Consider the following 17,994-nt stretch of genomic DNA (forward strand, 5'->3'; position numbering starts at 1 on the left):
GGACTCAGACACACACCCAGGACCCATGGCAGGGCACATAGGTCTTAGCCTATGCCTCAGGTAGCCCTGAACATACCCATCATACTGAAGCACTGTAGGGAGAGAGAGAGAGAGGGCTGATATGGAGAGTCACTAGAAGTCAATACGACATCAAATTTTATTGGTCACATACACATATTTAGCAGATGTTATTGCAGGTGTAGCGAAATGCTTGTGTTCCTAGCTCCAACAGTGCAGGAATATCTAACAATTCACAACAATGCACACGTCTAAAAGTAAAAGAATAGCATTAAGAAATATATACAGTTGAAGTCTGAAGTTTACATACACCTTAGCCAAATACATTTAAGCTCAGTTTTTCACAATTCCTGACATTTAATCCTAGTAACAATTCCCTGTTTTAGGTCAGTTAGGATCACCACTTTATTTTAAGAATGTGAAATGTCAGAATAATAGTAGAGAGAATTATTTATTTCAGCTTTTATTTATTTCATCACATTCCCAGTGGGTCAGAAGTTTACATACACTCAATTAGTATTTGGTAGCATTGCCTTTATATTGTTTAACTTGGGTCAAACGTTTCAGGTAGCCTTCCACAAGCTTCCCACAATAAGTTGGGTGAATTTTGGCCCATTCCTCCTGACAGAGCTGGTGTAACTGAGTCAGGTTTGTAGGCCTCCTTGCTCACACACGCTTTTTCAGTTCTGCCCACAGATTTTCTATAGGATTGAGGTCAGGGCTTTGTGATGGCCACTCCAATACCTTGACTTTGTTGTCCTTAAGCCATTTTGTCACAAATTTGGAAGTATGCTTGGTGTCATTGTCCATTTGGAAGACCCATTTGCGACCAAGCTTTAACTTCCTGACTGATGTCTTGATGTTGCTTCAATATATCCACATAATTTTCCTTCCTCATGATGCGATCTATTTTGTGAAGTGCACCAATCCCTCCTGCAACAAAGCACCCCACAGCATGATGCCGCCACCCCGTGCTTCACGGTTGGGATGGTGTTCTTCGTCTTGCAAGCACCACCTTTTTCCTCCAAAATAAAAACGATGGTCATTATGGCCAAACAGTTCTATTTTTGTTTCATCAGACCAGAGGACATTTCTCAAAAAAGTACGATCTTTGTCCCCATGTGCAGTTGCAAACCGTAGTCTGGCTTTTGTATGGCGGGTTTGGAGCAGTGGCTTCTTCCTTGCTGAGCGGCCTTTCAGGTTATGTCGATATAGGACTCGTTTTACTGTGGATATAGACACTTTTGTACCTGTTTCCTCCAGCATCTTCACAAAGTTCTTTGCTGCTGTTCTGGGATTGATTTGCACTTTTCGCACCAAAGTATGTTAATCTCTAGAAGACAGAACATGTCTCCTTCCTGAGTGGTATGACGGCTGCTTGGTCCCATGGTGTTTATACTTGCGTACTATTGTTTGTACAGATTAATTTTGTACCTTCAGGCGTTTGGAAATTGCTCCCAAGGATGAACCAGACTTGTGGAGGTCTACCATTTTTTTTCTGAGTTCCAGGCTGATTCCTTTTGATTTTCCCATTATGTCAAGCAAAGAGGCACTGAGTTTGAAGGTAGGCCTTGAAATACATCCACAGGTACACCTCCAATTGACTCAAATGATGTCAATTAGCCTATCAGAAGCTTCTGAAGCCATGACATCATTTTCTGGAATTTTCCAAGCTGTTTAAAGGCACAGTCAACTTAGTGTGTAAACTTCTGACCCACTGGAATTGTGATACATTGAATTATAAGTCAAATAACCTGTCTGTAAACAATTTTTGGAAAGATGACCTGTGTCATGCACAAAGTAGATGTCCTAACCGACTTGCCAAAACTATAGTTTGTTAACAAGAAATTTGTGGAGTGGTTGAAAAACAAGTTTTAATAACCTAAGTGTATGTAAACTTCCGACTTCAACTGTAAATATTAGGACGAGCAATGTCGGAGGGGCATTGACTAAAATACAGTAGAATAGAATACAGTATATTCAAATGAAATGAGTAAAGCAGTATGTAAACATTGTTAAAGTGACCAGTGATTCTATGTATATCGGGCAGCAGCCTCGAAGGTGCAGGGTTGAGTAACCGGGTGGTAGCCGGCTAGTGATGGCTATTTAAAAGTCTGATGGCCTTGAGATAGAAGCTGTTTTTCAGTACAGCTTTGATGCACCTGTACTGACCTCACCTTCTGGATGGTAGCGGGGTGAACAGGCTGTGGCACAGGTGGTTGATGTCCTTGATGAGCTTTCCTGTGACATCGGGTGCTGTAGGTGTCCTGGAGGGCAGGCGGTGTGTGTGTGCCCCTGGTGATGCGTTGGGCAGACTGCTCCACCCTCTGGAGAGCCCTGTGGTTGCGAGCGGTACAGTTGCCAAACCAGGTGGTGATACAGCCCGACAGGATTCTCTCTGTGCATCTGTAAAGGTTTGTGAGGGTCTTAGGGGCCAAGCCGAATTTCTTCAGCCTCCTGAGGTTGAAGAGGCACAGTTTTGCCTTCTTTACCACTCTGTCTGTGTGGGTGGACCATTTCAGATTGTCAGTGATGTGTACGCCAAGGAACTTGAAGCTTTTCACCTTCTCCACTGTGGTCCTGTCGATGTAGATAGGGGCGTGCTCCCTCTGCTGTTTCCTGAAGTCCACGTTCAGCTCCTTCATTTTGTTGAAGTTGAGGGACATGGTGAGGCAGTGGCTAGGGAGTATTGTTGATGATGTCACCAAGTACTTGCTCACAGTTGGCTGTTCCTTAGAGAAGGTGGAGCATGTACAGAGTGCCATGGAGGTCTTCTCTGCAATGCAGAGCATGTGCTCTCAGGTCACTAAACTGGTTGGGCCTGTTTTGACGGCAGGATTCGTTCTGAGCCTGTTTCAACTTGTCAGTGATTCTCTCTATTTATTTTGTGTGGGGTACAAATTAAAACAAAAACATATATAAAGTAATGTGAAACAGATACATTTCTGACATTGTTGTTATGGTGTGAATCAGTGTTAGACGTCTTCGCAATTCACCATCAATAATCTAATACAGGGTGATGATCCAGATGGCGGTCAGTTTAACAAACAACGCAATTGTCTGTCTTTCCCCTGCAGACCTACACACACCACACATCTGACTACTGCACTGATAGACAGACACACACTGAACTTTCCATGGCAACACCTCAAGGACATCTCTCTCTCTGCCTGTCTCTCTCGCTCTCCCGCTCATCTCTGAGTCCATTAGTAAGGTTTTGGCCTCCAATGTGAAATGAGAGGTATGGCATAGGTTATACTAATGATACATAACCCTTCCTGATGACAACAGTGAGTTGGATCAGTTCCTCTTTGGGATAATGCTGTTTCTTCTTGATTTTTGTTGCTTTCGTTTTGTTTTTTTGTTACTGTTCGAATGTTGACGATGGGAACTGTCTGATGCCAGGAACAGTAGAATTGGCACTTTGTTTCTAGTGCCTTCGTTGAAGTCACAGGCTTTTCCTTTGTAGCTTTTTACAAGCCCACTGTCATTACTTTCACCTCGTATGGTGAGTCTGGAGGTGGCTATAGCTACTGTCTTGTACTTAGTGTTCAGTCTCTTCCTGAAACTCTGATCTCCTCCTAACAATCTCCATGTCCTGATGATTTCCTGCAAGTTTGATTACTCACACACAGTACACTGGATACGTTATTGTACTCCTATATCTTGAGTAATAGTAATCTCATCATATAACTGTATGTAAGAAATGAACTTATCTTATTTTCTCCCCCTCTTTTTCTGTCTGTCTCTCTCTGCCTCTGTCTACCTAGGGGCGGACCGGGCGGCATGAGCTGGTCACCTTTCTGGATAACAAAGAGAAGATGGCCTCGAAGAAGAAGACTGGCGTGATAGTGGGGGTCCTCATCACTCTGCTTGTCTTGGCAGCCGTGGCAGGAATCCTCATCTGGCTCTTTGCTAGTGAGTACAACTTTACTATTTAGTCTGAGACTAATGCATGTAAAAAATCATAGACTGTAGGTACTATCACTCAGTCTGACTGAGTGAAAATGCAAAGGATGGCCCAAAGTGGCTCAATAACTCCAACTGTAGTAATGTTGATGATTTCCAACCCTCTCAGTTTGGCTTGGAGTATTCTGGTTTGTTTCTTCTAATGTCTGAATATAAAATGGATAGCTCAATGTAAACAATGTCGAACAGCTTTTTATAATCTACCCGGAAGGACTTAGGTTTGAGTTGGCAGCCCTAGTCAACTGCCATTGGCCAATCTAAACCTGCCATCTACAGGGCACACCCAGGAGATTTCACATTCACATGCTCCACTAAAAGTGGAGCACTGCTTATTTGAAGGCCTAGACGTTTGATACAAATATCTGAAATAAGTATAACGTTTGGAAGTTTTAATTTGACATTGATGTTAACCTGTTTGACAGGCCTTAATTTGGTTGTTGTTAATAATTCAGGGGAGTAAAGGGGCGTGGTCAAGAGTAGACGGAACACCCTGACAGACAGTCACACACACGCTCACTCTCCAGCCTGATCAGAGGTTTTACAGCGAGATAAACAAAACAAACAAACTCCTAATTCTCCTAAATCACTGTTGTTCTCTTTGTAGTCGCTCCAGCAGAGAATCCCTATTAACCATCTCTGGAAGTTTATGAGGAGGCATTGGTGTTGCATGTAGAACTTTTCTAAACTACTTCCTCTTTCTCCCACTCTCTTTCCCCCCAGTCAAAGACAGGGAGTCGGCGGCCACCATAAGTATGAAGCGTGTCCCAGCTCAGCGGGTGTATAGCGGGCACATGAAGCTGGACAACGTGCCCTACAACCAGAATCTGGAGGACCCCACCAGCACAGAGTTCAACAAGCTGGCAGACAACCTGGAAGAGATTGTGAGTTTGACCCCAGTTTAGGCTCAGATGCCAAGATGTTCTGTTCAAAAAACAGATTGAGCTTATTGTTTTTGATGGTGGTCAAATGTTGACAGACAATAGTGACGAGACGACAGACATTTCCCATTTCTTTGCTTGAAATGAGTTGAACTTTTGTTGGATGACTGGCCCAATACCCTTACCTCCACCCACAGGACCCTTTAGGCCAGGTACAGTATAAAGTCGGGTGTCGGAGTTCAGAACTGACTGAGATTCAGTTTCTCTCTCTCGTAAGATTTGTTGTAGCTATCCGCCACAGCATGTTTTTCTCCTGGTGGAAGGAGATTGCCAAAGGCACATTTGTGTGGGTGGACTGGAAGAGAGAAAATCATCTAGTTAACTCTGTTATTCACTCCAAAAACATTTCCTTTCATTAGAGTAATGGAGATGTGTGTATCGCCACTTGGGAACATGACAATGGTAAATTGCTATTGCTAAACCCACGGTCAGTGAGGCAACGCTTTAGTATGTATATCTGCGTGAGTGACAATGTAAGGTGTGTGTGAATACCGAGGTGGTCTGAATATAATTCTAGATGACTGTTCACTGAGCATTAATGTGACAACAGAACACAAACACACACCACCATCACTTTTCTTGGTATCTAACTGGCCAATACCTGGCGCACTCCCAACACCATGGTAACCTTGATCAATTAAACCTTGTATGGAGGATTCAGCAGAACTCTGAGGTCATGGCTCCCTCTCTTCGCCATGATAACAACAAATGGGTCGTCAGGTAACCTAGTGAATGATCAGTTTTATGTTTTGGCTTTTTTCTCCAGCTTAAGATCAACTACAAACAAGTTGAGTTCCTCTCCAAGTACTACACCAAGTCTGTGGTGACCGCCTTCAGGTAGGAGAGCATTCTGGGATGTGGAGTTTCTGCATGTTGGTAATGTACAGATGGCCATAAAGCTAGTCATGTGATCACTTTGTTTATTACATAATATGAATCTTTGAAAATGCTTATAGGATAAGTGTAATTTGCACAATGGAAAGTCCATTGCAGCAACTCAAAACACCAGCTGTACTTGAGGAGGGGTTTGGTAAAAACTGCACTATAGAAACGTTGAAGTGCATGATTGTGAGTGATCCATTAAGGCCTCAGTCAGCATAGTTTGGTCTTCTACACCTTCCTTCAAGTCCTTCTCTCTCCAGTGAGGGGGTGCTGGCGTACCACTGGACCCAGTTTGACATCCCGGCAGCGGACCTGGAGATGCTGCCAGAGTTCTCTGAGGATCGGGTCCTGGAGGTGCTGTGGAATGGCATCAGGGAGCAGGGCAAAAGCTCCGGCCAGAACCTCCACATCAGCAAAGTCACTGCCTCACGTGAGTTAGTAGTTAGTAGCACCCAGTCAAGAACAAACCAGTGGGTGTAGTCTCTGGGGCAGGGGGTTCTATCGATAGACATAGGGTTTAAACTAAGGCAGCAGAGACCAACCCTCCTCCTGGAGAGTTAACCTGAGTCCTGCAAGCTTCCACTTCAACCCAAATCCAACACCCCTCATTTTACTAATTAGCTGCTCACCAGGAGCTTGATTAGCTGAATGAGGGGTAACAGAGTTGGAGCAAAAGCCTGCACACCCAGTATCTCTCCAGAAGGAGGGTTGGCCTCCCCTGAACTAAAGGGTTGTTTTTAATGAAGAGCAATGTACTGTCTGAAGCAAGCCCCCTCTCTGTCATCTTTCATAAGAATTCATATCTGATCTGATTTCTGCCATTAATGGCTGTTCTATGCCAGCTAGATGTCTCTGACATGCCCTAATAAGATAACATGGAGGTATAAGGGACGCCTCTCTGTTTGTATTGTATCAGAGATTGGACACTTTATGTAGTTTGGGTCCTCTGATGACATTACAGTAGCTGGCCTCTGGGCTGCCCTCTAGCTGCCTGCCTGCCTGGCGCTTGCCATTGTCATTTTTCTAGCTTCTGTCTACATCACATTGCATTGGTTTTGCTCTCTTTAAAATTATTTCTGTTTATATGATTTGATGTGGCTGTTAGACTGAGACGTATCGCTGGGCTCCGCGGGGCAAGGTGAGGGGGGGGGGGCGTTAAACAACAGTCCATTGGCAGCTGTCTTTTAACAGCAGTGTGTACGGCAACCCAAATATAATATACCCATGCATCAAACTCTATCAGCCTCTCAGTTTGGTAACACTCTCTTAACCCTCGCTCCTTATCTCTCATTTCCCCTTTCCCTCTCCTCTATCTCTCCTTTCCTCTCGTCTCCCTCCCCCTCTTACTCCACCACTCTGTCTCCTTCCACCGCCCCCTTCTCTCTAGGCACAGACCCCAGGATGGCCAGGAACCCCAGAGCTGGTGAGTAAACCCGCTGTCTCCCGTTTCAATCAATTGCCGCTGTAATTTTCCAGCCCGCTAGATGTTCACCCTGCTGCTGCCAGTCTGTGACGAATGCCTGCCCAGCTTGATACATAATGCTACTGCTACTGCTACTGCTGCTCCAGTCATGAAGAGATTGAGAGCCCTGGCTATATAGTACATGAGTGGACTACTGAATAAAAATGGTTGTTGGCCTATTTCACTCATATTTTTTTACCCTCTGTGTTGACGTGTAATCCTCAAACGATTTCACGCATGTTACATTTAATTTCAGATGAGAGTTGATAGTTGACATTGCATCAACAGATGAAATTGCATGATGAACAGTGTATAAGATGTGTACATTTCTCCACATCATGATATGACATTTTGATTGATGCCATACAACACAACACAGATCAAAAAATGTTTCCCACAATGTTATCTGCCTTGACGTTTGCACTTTTGGGAGTAGCGAGTCCAGAGTTTTTCCTTAGCATGTGAGCTGACCAGGGAAAACCCACGGCCTTGTTGGGCTACTGTACCTGGATGTCTGTACATCTACTAATGTAATCTGTTATGCTGTTACTTTCCTGCCCGTCAGATGACGAGTGTTTCTTCCGGTTGGAGGCTGACACTTTAGTTCAGAGCTTCCAGTCTCCAGGCTTTCCAGATCAGTACCCAGCCCATTCCCGCTGCCAGTGGCAGATCAGAGCCCCAGAACAGAACGCCATCTCAGTCCGATTCTCCCACTTCCACATAGAGGACGACTGCTCCGAAGACTTTGTGTCCATCTACGACTCCCTCAGCCCGGACGAGTCCCAGGCCATCACTCAGTGAGTGCTCTCACAACCACTACTGTGATGATGATAAATAATATTAATAATGCATTGATTTTTATTAGTGCTTTTCATGGACCCAAATACTCTTGTATAGGGATGGTGATGAGAGAGGCTGAATCAGGCCAATGTTTGTCATAATGCAGCTATTCTCCACAGCCCAAGGAAATCTGTGACAAACTCCAGCTTAATATCAGCAGTGATGCACAGACAAGTGAATTCAATTGTAAGATTGCAGATTTGTGTGAGACATATGGGCTTTGTTCGATCGAAGGTGGTTACCTGGTGTCTAGGCTAAGTTTAATTGATAGGTTGTTGTGCTGCGAGAATGCGGGTTTGTTTCCAATCGATAAAGCTATGTTAACAGTGGGAAAAAGGAAGCAGAAAGTCATAACTTCAAGGTTGCTTTCTTTCAGCGCAATAAATTATAGATTCTTCATCCTACCAAGAAACAAAACATTAGGAACACGTGCTCTTTCCATGACAGACTGACCAGGTGAACTTGACACAACTTCTGAGGGCAAAAGTGGGCGGTGCAACTCAATATTAGACGGTTTTGTACGCTCAGTGTATCCCACTTGTTTACAACCTTTATTAATTATTGTCCAACCAAGACATACATACTACCAGTACCAACATATGCTTACTTAATGAGAAAATAAAGTAAAAGTGTGTCATGTAGTTTTCCAGGATTCCCAAGAGGGACCGGAACATAACTTTATATTTGGCTAAGGTGCCTGGTGGGAATAGAAAAACATGGGAGAAAACTGTCGTTTTGAAGTGTAGTGAATGCTGTGGACTTCATTCCCATCACATTATTGGTGATTTTAGTTACTTGTTGGTATCCTGGTGCATTTAGCCCAGCACGTCGTCTTTCACTGTTAACATTGGGGACCTTCAGTGAGATTGAGTTGGCTCAAAAGGACCTCTCTTTTCCAATCTACCAGGGGTGCCACCCGGCCACCATGCTGCTGTGTGTAATTACGGTTGGTTGTCTGTGGACTCTATGGGCGGCCGGATCTCTCTCTCTCCCACTGTGGCCACCTGAGTGCAAATCCGTGGCGGCTACACTGCAGGCAATTTCAAGTTCCAAACCCTTCGCCAAACAAATGTGGGTAGCCAGGCGATGCGTAAGATTTTTATATTGCTGCTCAGCCCATCAGCTTTATCCAAGGTGACACCAGGTTTATGAGAGCCATAATACAGTAGTTTCTAATGGCATTACCCTGCTGCAGGTAGATGTAGTGCTGCTCTTGCAGTGTCATTCACACCTCTGTGGCTCCGGCCGCCGGCCCACACTGTAGGAACGTTTAGCTAAAATACCTGTTTGACTTTGAAATGCCGTGTGTGTGTCTGAGCGGGCAAGAGCGAAGCGAGAGCCCAAGAGTGATCTATTGATCTCCACTCAGGCTATTTTTTCCCCCTTTTAATCGTTGATTTAATGGTTTTTGATGTGTGGGTGCTCATCAGTTATTTAGACATTTCAAATATATTTAATGGACATTTTGGGTTTCTGATTCATGTGTTTTATTGAAAGTGTGAAATGTCACTCTAGCAACACAGTGTAGATGGTATACTGATGGTTTATGCCTTTCATGCCTGCACCACATTCTGTCAGTGAATGAATTGAAGTCCCACACCTTGATCAGTGTTGCCCAGCCCTGTCATTGGTTGACGTCTCCATTTCCTGTATGAATCTCCTCCTACAGCAAGTGTGGTCAGAGGCCTCCTACCAATCCCTTGGAGGTGGTGTCGTCCAGTAACATCATGCTCATCAACCTCATCACCGACAGCAATGTCCAGAGGCCCGGCTTCAGGGCAGAGTACTCAATCATCCCCCTAACAACATGTAAGCTAACATGACACAGTCATCCCCTTATCTGTAACAACAGGTACAACGACAATGCCACTCAAACTGTCCATCTTTAACATGATGAACACTCTAATGACCCAACTGTTGCCATTTCAGCCAAAAGTTGTGGAGGAGTCCTGAGTGATGCTCAGGGGAACTTCAGCTCCGCCCATTACCCCAGCTTCTACCCCCCAGCCCTGGACTGCAAGTGGACCATTGAGGTAGGTGATGCTGCACCATAGCCCCTTCTGTTACCCTCTCTCTCTGGTCCCTCTCTATTTACCCCCTCTCTCTCTCTGGTCCCTCTCTATTTACCCCCTCTCTCTCTCTGGTCCCTCTCTATTTACACCTTCTCTCTCTGGTCCCTCTCGATTTACCCCCTTTCTCTGGTACCTCTCTATTTACACCCTCTCTCTGGTACCTCTATATTTACACCCTCTCTCTGGTACCTCTCTCTAGTCCCCTCTTTCCTGAACTATCCAATACTCTGTATGAGGGGAATGCTGAGGCTGCAGGATGTCAGCCAGGCTGTTCAGTACCTCTTCCATCTTCATCTGTCCTATTGCAGCAGCAGCCATTAAGGCTGTGTGTCTGGGGGGAGGAGGTGGGCTGGGTGTTCTCCAACAGTTACTGTAGGTTGAGTTCCAATTCCCTACACCTGCCACTTGGTCCCATTCCCCTTGTGGATTTGAAATCATTGGATTGGTGTAAGCAGGCTCGAGGGAGTTCCCACCGTATTTTCTTCACCATTTATTTTGAATTGATGAGGAGGAATGATCAAGGAGCAGGGCAGAGGGGAGGAGTGGTAGCATTTTCCAACTCTTAAGACTCACATGAACACAACCCTGGTTAATGATCTATCCACGTCCTCTGTCTCTCAGGTCCCTGCAGGGAAGCAGGTACGTGTCAAGTTCACCATGTTCCGTATGAAGGAGCCGAGAGTGGACGTCAGGGTGTGTCACAAAGACTACATAGAGGTCATGGGCACCAAGTAAGACTTTCCCTCTACTTACTGGACTTTATTGATTATCACAGGATAAAGGAAATGTGTCATCTGCTTTAAACCATCACATTCCATTGACATACGATGTCAGTATTTCCACTGTTTCTTTGTCAGGTACTGTGGGGAGATGTCTTCTCTGGCCCTGACCAGTACCACCAGCTCTCTGGTTGTGGTGTTCCACTCTGACGAGTCCTTCACAGACAAAGGCTTCCTGGCTCAGTACAATGCATACGATCCTTCCAACCGTGAGTAGTTTCTCTGGTGTTTATATATGACTCTGGATTGTATAAAATGTGCTACCATTTTATGGTACTGTTTTCAAACCCCTCTTACTCTCCATGGCAACTGATATGGGAGTGGTAGTGCTATTAATGTGAAAGTCGCTATATGACTGAGTAATCGTCACTATAACAACTGAACTAGTGCCCCAAACCCAGTGGCACACTGACTGACACTCAGACAGAGACGGTTCAATGATGGAGGTTTACAGACTGCAGCTCTGACATTTCACAGGTCCACTAATCACCATGGGAGCTTGTTTATGGTTTGTTTTATCTGGCTGTCAGTCAGGAGCACTTCTAGTTTCCGTCTCAGTCCCCTCCACTCCCCTCGTTCCCTCCACCCTCTGTAGTGCTGCTCTCTCAGAGTTGGGGCCATAATGGATTTCTAATTGCTTTGATCAATGGGTACGAGCAGAAGGCAACAAGACGGATGGGCCGACTATACACTGTCATTCCCTCACACACTCCTTCTGTCACTCGCTCTCTCTCCATCTTTCTCTCTCTCATCCCCTCCTCCCCCCACCTCATTCTCTCTATTCTGTTACTGTGTGCAGCTTGCCCCAACCAGTTTGCCTGTGGCTCTGGATTCTGTATCAAGAAGGAGCTGCATTGTGACGGCTGGAACGACTGTGGGGACATGAGTGATGAAATGAACTGCAGTAAGTAGACACTGTCCTTGCTTGGCCTCACCTCACCCCTACCTCACTGCCCCTCAACACTCCCCCTCACCCCTCCCTCACTCCCCTCCCTCTCTCCCCCTTCACCTCACGTTACCTCTCCCCCTTACCTTCCCTTCACCTACTTCCCACTCCCCTCACATTCCTGTGTGTGTGCATGTCTGTGTGATAGAAGCCTCTGACACACTGGCCGTTTCCTCTTGCTATTTTCAGAATGTGAAAAGGACCAGTTTGCCTGTGACAACGGGATGTGCAAGCCCAAGTACTGGGTGTGCGACCGTGTCAACGACTGCGGTGACGAGAGTGATGAGAAGCACTGCAGTGAGTAGCCGGCCAGACCCTCTCTATCTATGTAATGCCAGTCTGCGGGCTATATGGCCCGCTAATTGTGCTAACATTAAAGGCGCTAATGCGGTGGGCACTGGCTCCTAGCTCGGCTGTGTGTGGTCATTACTTTAGCAGTAATGTGGCTTGATGGAAGCCTTGCCCAATTTGCTCAGCCTCCATCTAGACTCTTAATCATGTATAATGCATTCAGCCTTTTAAAGCACAGAGCGGAGGAGGGATAGAGGGAGAACAAGCGGCCAGTCTGGCCACATTAGTAAAAATGTCTCTCTCTCTCTCCTCCCCCCTCCCCCTGTTCCAGGCTGTGCTAAGAATGAGTTTAGGTGTGGTGATGGGACCTGTTTTCCTCAGGATGTGGTGTGTGACACCAAGACGGACTGTGTGGACGGGAGTGACGAGGCTTCCTGTACCATCTGTAAGTCAACCCACAGAACACACACCAGACTCACTCATTACATGACATGACACACCTCTCTTTTGACATATTTTAGCAATGTTTATGCTACTACACACACCACACATACACACACCTCTCCTCACATGAAAACCCTGTCACTCCTTTTTAATCTCAGTTTTGTGGATAAAGTGGATTTGTTAGACTATCTCAATCAATACAGCCAATGTAAACCACAGCCCTATCACTGTGTATGGTGCACTGCATTCTGATGCCTAACTGATAGGAGTGTCTTTTCATCCAACCTGGCCTAGCACTGAAATAGGTTTATGATAAATGGGATTGTTTTTAAAAAATCAGAAATGTGGTTTCTTATGATGTCTGGTTGGGTTTTCACTTTATTCATTTTTTCTCCTCTCTCTCTCTCTCTCTGTGTGCAGCTTCTGGTATCTGCTCTGACTTCAGCTTTAAGTGTAAGAACGAGGCGTGTGTGAACAAGGTGAACGCTGAGTGTGACCGGGTCAAAGACTGCACTGACGAATCAGACGAGGAGGGCTGCGGTAAGACAAGACAACCCAGCAGCAAGCTCTTTCATTCCTCCTCTCCTCCTCTCCTTTAGGTCTTCACTCGCTTCCCATCCTCTGGGCATCTCTCGCTCTTCTCTTGTCTTTGGAAAAACATCCATGAGTTAGCATGTAGTCTTAGAACTCCTATTTGATGCAAAAACCTCAACTAGCACATGAAACCAGTTGTAAGCTCATCAGTGTCACTCCTAACAGTGAGCTACAGGACAGCAGAGTAGTGGGGCTGAGATAACGTATGACTGGCTGCCTGTCTACAGAGCACCAAACAAGCCTGAGGGCCTCCATCCAGCAATTTTATTTATTTGATTCTTCTTTTGAGAACTATTGACGTCTGTGTGAATATTTTTATGTTTTTCCTTTCCTACAAGCCTCGGGGTCTGGCAGTGTTTTTTTTATCAGCTAATGTGTCGGTGCCTTATTATAATTCCAACGAGCCACGCGGTTCAGCGCCAAGGCCACAGTGTCAAGTTAAAGTTATTTTCTCCTTCTCTTCTCTCTGTTCATTAACTCTCATCTCACTCTTCCTCTCCTCCATTCCGCCTTACCTCCCAACAGACTGTGGCATCCGGCCATACAAGCTTAACCGTATTGTGGGCGGGGAGAACGCGCAGCTGGGGGAGTGGCCCTGGCAGGTGAGCCTGCACTTCCAGACCCGTGGGCATGTGTGTGGTGCGTCAATCATCTCCAACCGCTGGCTCCTGTCTGCCGCCCACTGCTTCAAGACCGTCAACCCTGAGTTAGTTCCACATACACACCACTGCTCTCCCTTCCTCCCTGCTTCTTCCCTGCTCCTCCTGCCTCTCAGCAGATTGCCCTTCCTATTGTTTCTGGAGCCTTTCAAATTTCCTCCTTTCACTTTGCTTTTGTTCTCTATGCCTCTTTTTTGGGTCTGTCTATCCCATCATGCCTGTGGGGAGTTTATGGGTTCTCTACTATACTGAAGCTTCTCTCCTTGACTTCTTCTTTCAAGATCTCCAGCCTTGCATGTGTACATGGCACCCCTCACACCTCTTCTTGTTTCTGATTCATAGACGGATCCTCCCATCTCTGCTTCTGAAGCCTTTGATATCTCCCACCTCCCTCTACTCTGCTTCCAAACACCTTTTTACTCCTCCTTTCCCACGCCCGGGGGTAGTTTATGGCCACTCTGCTGTCTTTCATCTACTTGACTGAGTTAACTTTGTTTGTTGGCGTCCCATTCTCTTTATTATTGTTCATTATTCCAGAGGACCTAGTTTTAGGGAACCTGTTCATTCATTTAATACTAAGGGCTCTTCAATCTGTAAAGCTGATTCCGCAATAGAAATGTAAAGGTCATTTCCGATTGAGCAAACATATGCAGCGTTTACCGTGAATGCGTTCTCTGCTAAAGTGGGAACATTGCCTTTACATTTCAATCACACTGTAAAGCTGAATTTCCGCAATGCGGATTGAATAGGTCCCTAAGAGAGACACGAGTATGATGGGTAAACCGTGCTTTACACAACACAGGAGTGTTTTGATCCACAGTACAAGGACTGAGAAATTAGTCCCTGATTATACTGTTTAGAAGAGATGCCTCAGGGGCCACATTTGCATCAAAGCAGCTTTATAGTGTATATAATAAAGTGTAAATATCTGGGCTGACAGTAGGTGGAGCACTAGCCATGCACTATAATATGATCCAGCACCGCTGTGTTGGGATGGATGTGGTCTTTTCCATTTAGCGAGCCAGCCACTGTAGGGGATGATGTAGCTGTGCACTGCGGCGGTTTCATGAACAGTACAGAGATTTACAGAGCTCTGCTGCTAGCATTGGTTACTCTCACAATCACACAGTCAGCTTGGAAGAGAAATTGCTTCCTTTCTGTATACAGACAGCATTCTCTTATTATGTGGGGAGGCTCTATAGGATGAGCTCAATCCTATAGCAGCAGTAGGCAGTCTTAGACTCAATCTTACATGGCTGATTCAATCAATTGAGTCTTTATTAATGACTGATTAGTTCATTATTGGAGTCAGGTGTGTTGCTGCTTTGGCCGGAGCAAAAGCCTGCCCCCACATTGGCCCCTTTCAGATAAGACTGTCAGCTCCTGGACCTATTGGCTGGTTAACATACACACAATCAATTCAATCTGCTCCTGTACTTTGTAAAAAACACTTTCAAGTGAGATTTCAAAGGCAGAGAGGGCAGCAGAATAACTGAATAATGTTACCCTCCCGTGCCCTCTCTCTCTCTCTCTCCCCTCATCTCCTCCTCCTCTAGAAACCACGTGGCCTCCAACTGGCAGACATACAGTGGCATGCAGGACCAGTACAAGCAGGATAATGTTCAGAGACGCTTGCTGAAGACCATTATCACCCACCCAGACTACAACCAGATGACCTATGACTACGACATCGCCCTGCTGGAGCTGAGCCAGCCGCTGGAGTTCACAAACACCATCCACCCCATCTGCCTACCTGCACGCTCCCACCTCTTCCCTGCTGGCATGTCCTGTTGGGTCACAGGCTGGGGCACGCTCCGCGAAGGAGGTGAGGGGTCGTATAGTTACGCTATTGTTCTTATAGACCTGGGTCATATACAATACATATATTGAATAATTTCAAATGCTAATGTTGCAATTGATTTAGTGCATTGGGTTAAAGTTAACATACATTTACTTATCTTTTATGCTACAGAACTGGGTCAATCTAGGGATGGGCATTTGACATTTCTTGAGTGTTAGAGTTCTCGCATTATTTTTTTGTAGTATTGAAATAAATTGAAATAAGTATTGAAATAAATAAATAAAATATATATTTTTAGAACACAAGGCCTGCACTAGAGAAAAATATGTGTGCATTTATCTATATGCCAACAGCGCGCAAAAATGCCTAATTTATCATAACCTTTACAGATAACACGTTCTAATTGCTAAATTGCCCCATATAGCCTACAGTATATTCAGTCAATAAAAAAACAAGTGCCATTTGAGAATCATGAATTGAAACCATAATGAGCTGTATAACCGGCTTGGCTCTGGCGGGTCACTCACAGCTTCGCCTAGCAGTGGCAAAATATAAAACGCATAAGGAACTATCTTACTGTGTTTTCTAAACGCAGATCTAAAATGATTCTTATAGTAATTTCTGCTCGGCATCAGACTTATGTGCTTCAGTTGCGCTTCTTCACTCTGATGAGAATTCACGAACTGGCGTTCTATCCGCAGACAGTGCTCTGACTGATGTGTAGCTACTTTTCTCTTGTACTTTTCTTGGTGTAGCCTCCTTTTCTCTGGTAAAATGCAAGATTAACTTCAAACAAAACATTTGATTAAGAAATGTAGCTGGCTACATCCTTTCTATGATAAACACTAGAAATATGATGGCCATGCATCGTTTTTGCAAAAAAAGACCTTACTCATTGGAAGCTCATTTACATGTGTGGCTGCTAGCCAAATAGCGCTGCTCTTCGGTTGTCATCTGATGAAAATTAAGCTATTTCCTGACAAATGTGTTGCACAAATGTATTTTCTGTGAAGGAGAACTATAGTTGCACAACCCTGATCACTCTATTGAAGGGGGGGGAAAAACATTTGACTTTCAACATAAAACGCAGGTGAAAGGTTTTAAACTCAACCGCCTATCCTGGCGTTCGGGCCAGGTAGCCTACATCTGTGCGCAATCGAGCAATAGGCCCTTTTCACGATGACGTCATCTAACTTCCGCCTTTCCGCGTAGCAGGTTAACTTCACTTCCGTTCGCCCGTAACCTGAGACTTCTCAACGAAAATACAACTGTTGACCACTACATTTACATTTTTTTACATTTTAGTCATTTAGCAGACGCTCTTATCCAGAGCGACTTACAGGAGCAATTAGGGTTAAGTGCCTTGCTCAAGGGCACATTAACGTCATTTAGCAGACGCTCTTAGCCAGAGCGACTCACAAATTGGTGCGTTCACCCTATAGCCAGTGGGATAACCACTTTACAGCTAGCTACTTGAAGAAATTCCAAAAGGTACGTTTAAGTTAAATTAGTAAAGTTAAGAGTAATAATGTTTACGTATATGCAATGGTTTGTAACTTGCTAACGTTATTGTTAATTCATAATTGTTCACTGCCTTAGTTACTTAAAAGTGGGCTAACGTTAGCTAACAACAACTTAGTACCAGATACCGATAACGTTAAAAGGTAGCGTTACATTGCTGCCTGGCTGTAATGTAACAAGTTTACTTAGTTAGCTATCTAACCCTTTGTTAGGCAGTTAGTTTATTCATGAATGTATAGTAACTCACCTATTCAAATACTGTTGTGCATGATAGCTAGATAAATATTGATTCCTGGTCAAAGCTGAATGTTAAAAAAATCTCCTCAGCTCAGCAGGGAGGACACTCTTAAGACCCAGGCCATCGCCCGGCTGAGGATTTTAGTCGAGAGGGCCATACGGAGGGTGAAGGAGTACCATATCTGGGATGGGCTTGTTCCTCTTTCCACAGTGGGTTCAGTGAATCAGCTGTGGGCCATCTGCTGCCTCATGTCGAACTATCAGGGACCTCTTGACATTAAAGGAGACAAACCAGTCTGATGTTTTTGTCAACTGGAAGTTGTATATTTCCTGAGTAAGCTAGATGGGCTGTAAATAGAAGTACTTTTATATTACTGTATTGTATGTACAAAAAAATGTAAATATGAATTAACTTTGTTGGTAATTTAATTGATCTAATGTTATACTGTATGTTTTTGTTAAGGGTAATAACTTTTTCATAGCTATTAATGAACCTAATGTGATATATTGTAAAAATATCCAACTATTAACCATGTTATGT

General features: G+C 44.7%; 1 protein-coding gene across 1 annotated transcript in view; it reads left to right on the forward strand.

Moving 5' to 3' along the window:
- Window positions 1-17,994, forward strand: part of LOC121586103 (suppressor of tumorigenicity 14 protein homolog) — a 35,936-nt gene that overhangs the window by 12,536 nt on the left and 5,406 nt on the right. The window contains exons 2-17 of the mRNA XM_041902590.1: window positions 3,789-3,936; window positions 4,708-4,868; window positions 5,692-5,762; window positions 6,068-6,237; window positions 7,195-7,230; window positions 7,835-8,066; window positions 9,779-9,918; window positions 10,039-10,142; window positions 10,803-10,912; window positions 11,039-11,169; window positions 11,760-11,864; window positions 12,096-12,203; window positions 12,529-12,642; window positions 13,062-13,181; window positions 13,761-13,941; window positions 15,451-15,719. Of these exons, the coding sequence (XP_041758524.1) occupies window positions 3,789-3,936; window positions 4,708-4,868; window positions 5,692-5,762; window positions 6,068-6,237; window positions 7,195-7,230; window positions 7,835-8,066; window positions 9,779-9,918; window positions 10,039-10,142; window positions 10,803-10,912; window positions 11,039-11,169; window positions 11,760-11,864; window positions 12,096-12,203; window positions 12,529-12,642; window positions 13,062-13,181; window positions 13,761-13,941; window positions 15,451-15,719 (2,200 nt within the window). The remainder of the gene's footprint in view (window positions 1-3,788; window positions 3,937-4,707; window positions 4,869-5,691; window positions 5,763-6,067; window positions 6,238-7,194; window positions 7,231-7,834; window positions 8,067-9,778; window positions 9,919-10,038; window positions 10,143-10,802; window positions 10,913-11,038; window positions 11,170-11,759; window positions 11,865-12,095; window positions 12,204-12,528; window positions 12,643-13,061; window positions 13,182-13,760; window positions 13,942-15,450; window positions 15,720-17,994) is intronic.

Source organism: Coregonus clupeaformis, unplaced genomic scaffold (genome assembly GCF_020615455.1).
Source record: "Coregonus clupeaformis isolate EN_2021a unplaced genomic scaffold, ASM2061545v1 scaf0053, whole genome shotgun sequence".
NCBI classification, from domain to species: Eukaryota; Metazoa; Chordata; class Actinopteri; order Salmoniformes; family Salmonidae; genus Coregonus; species Coregonus clupeaformis.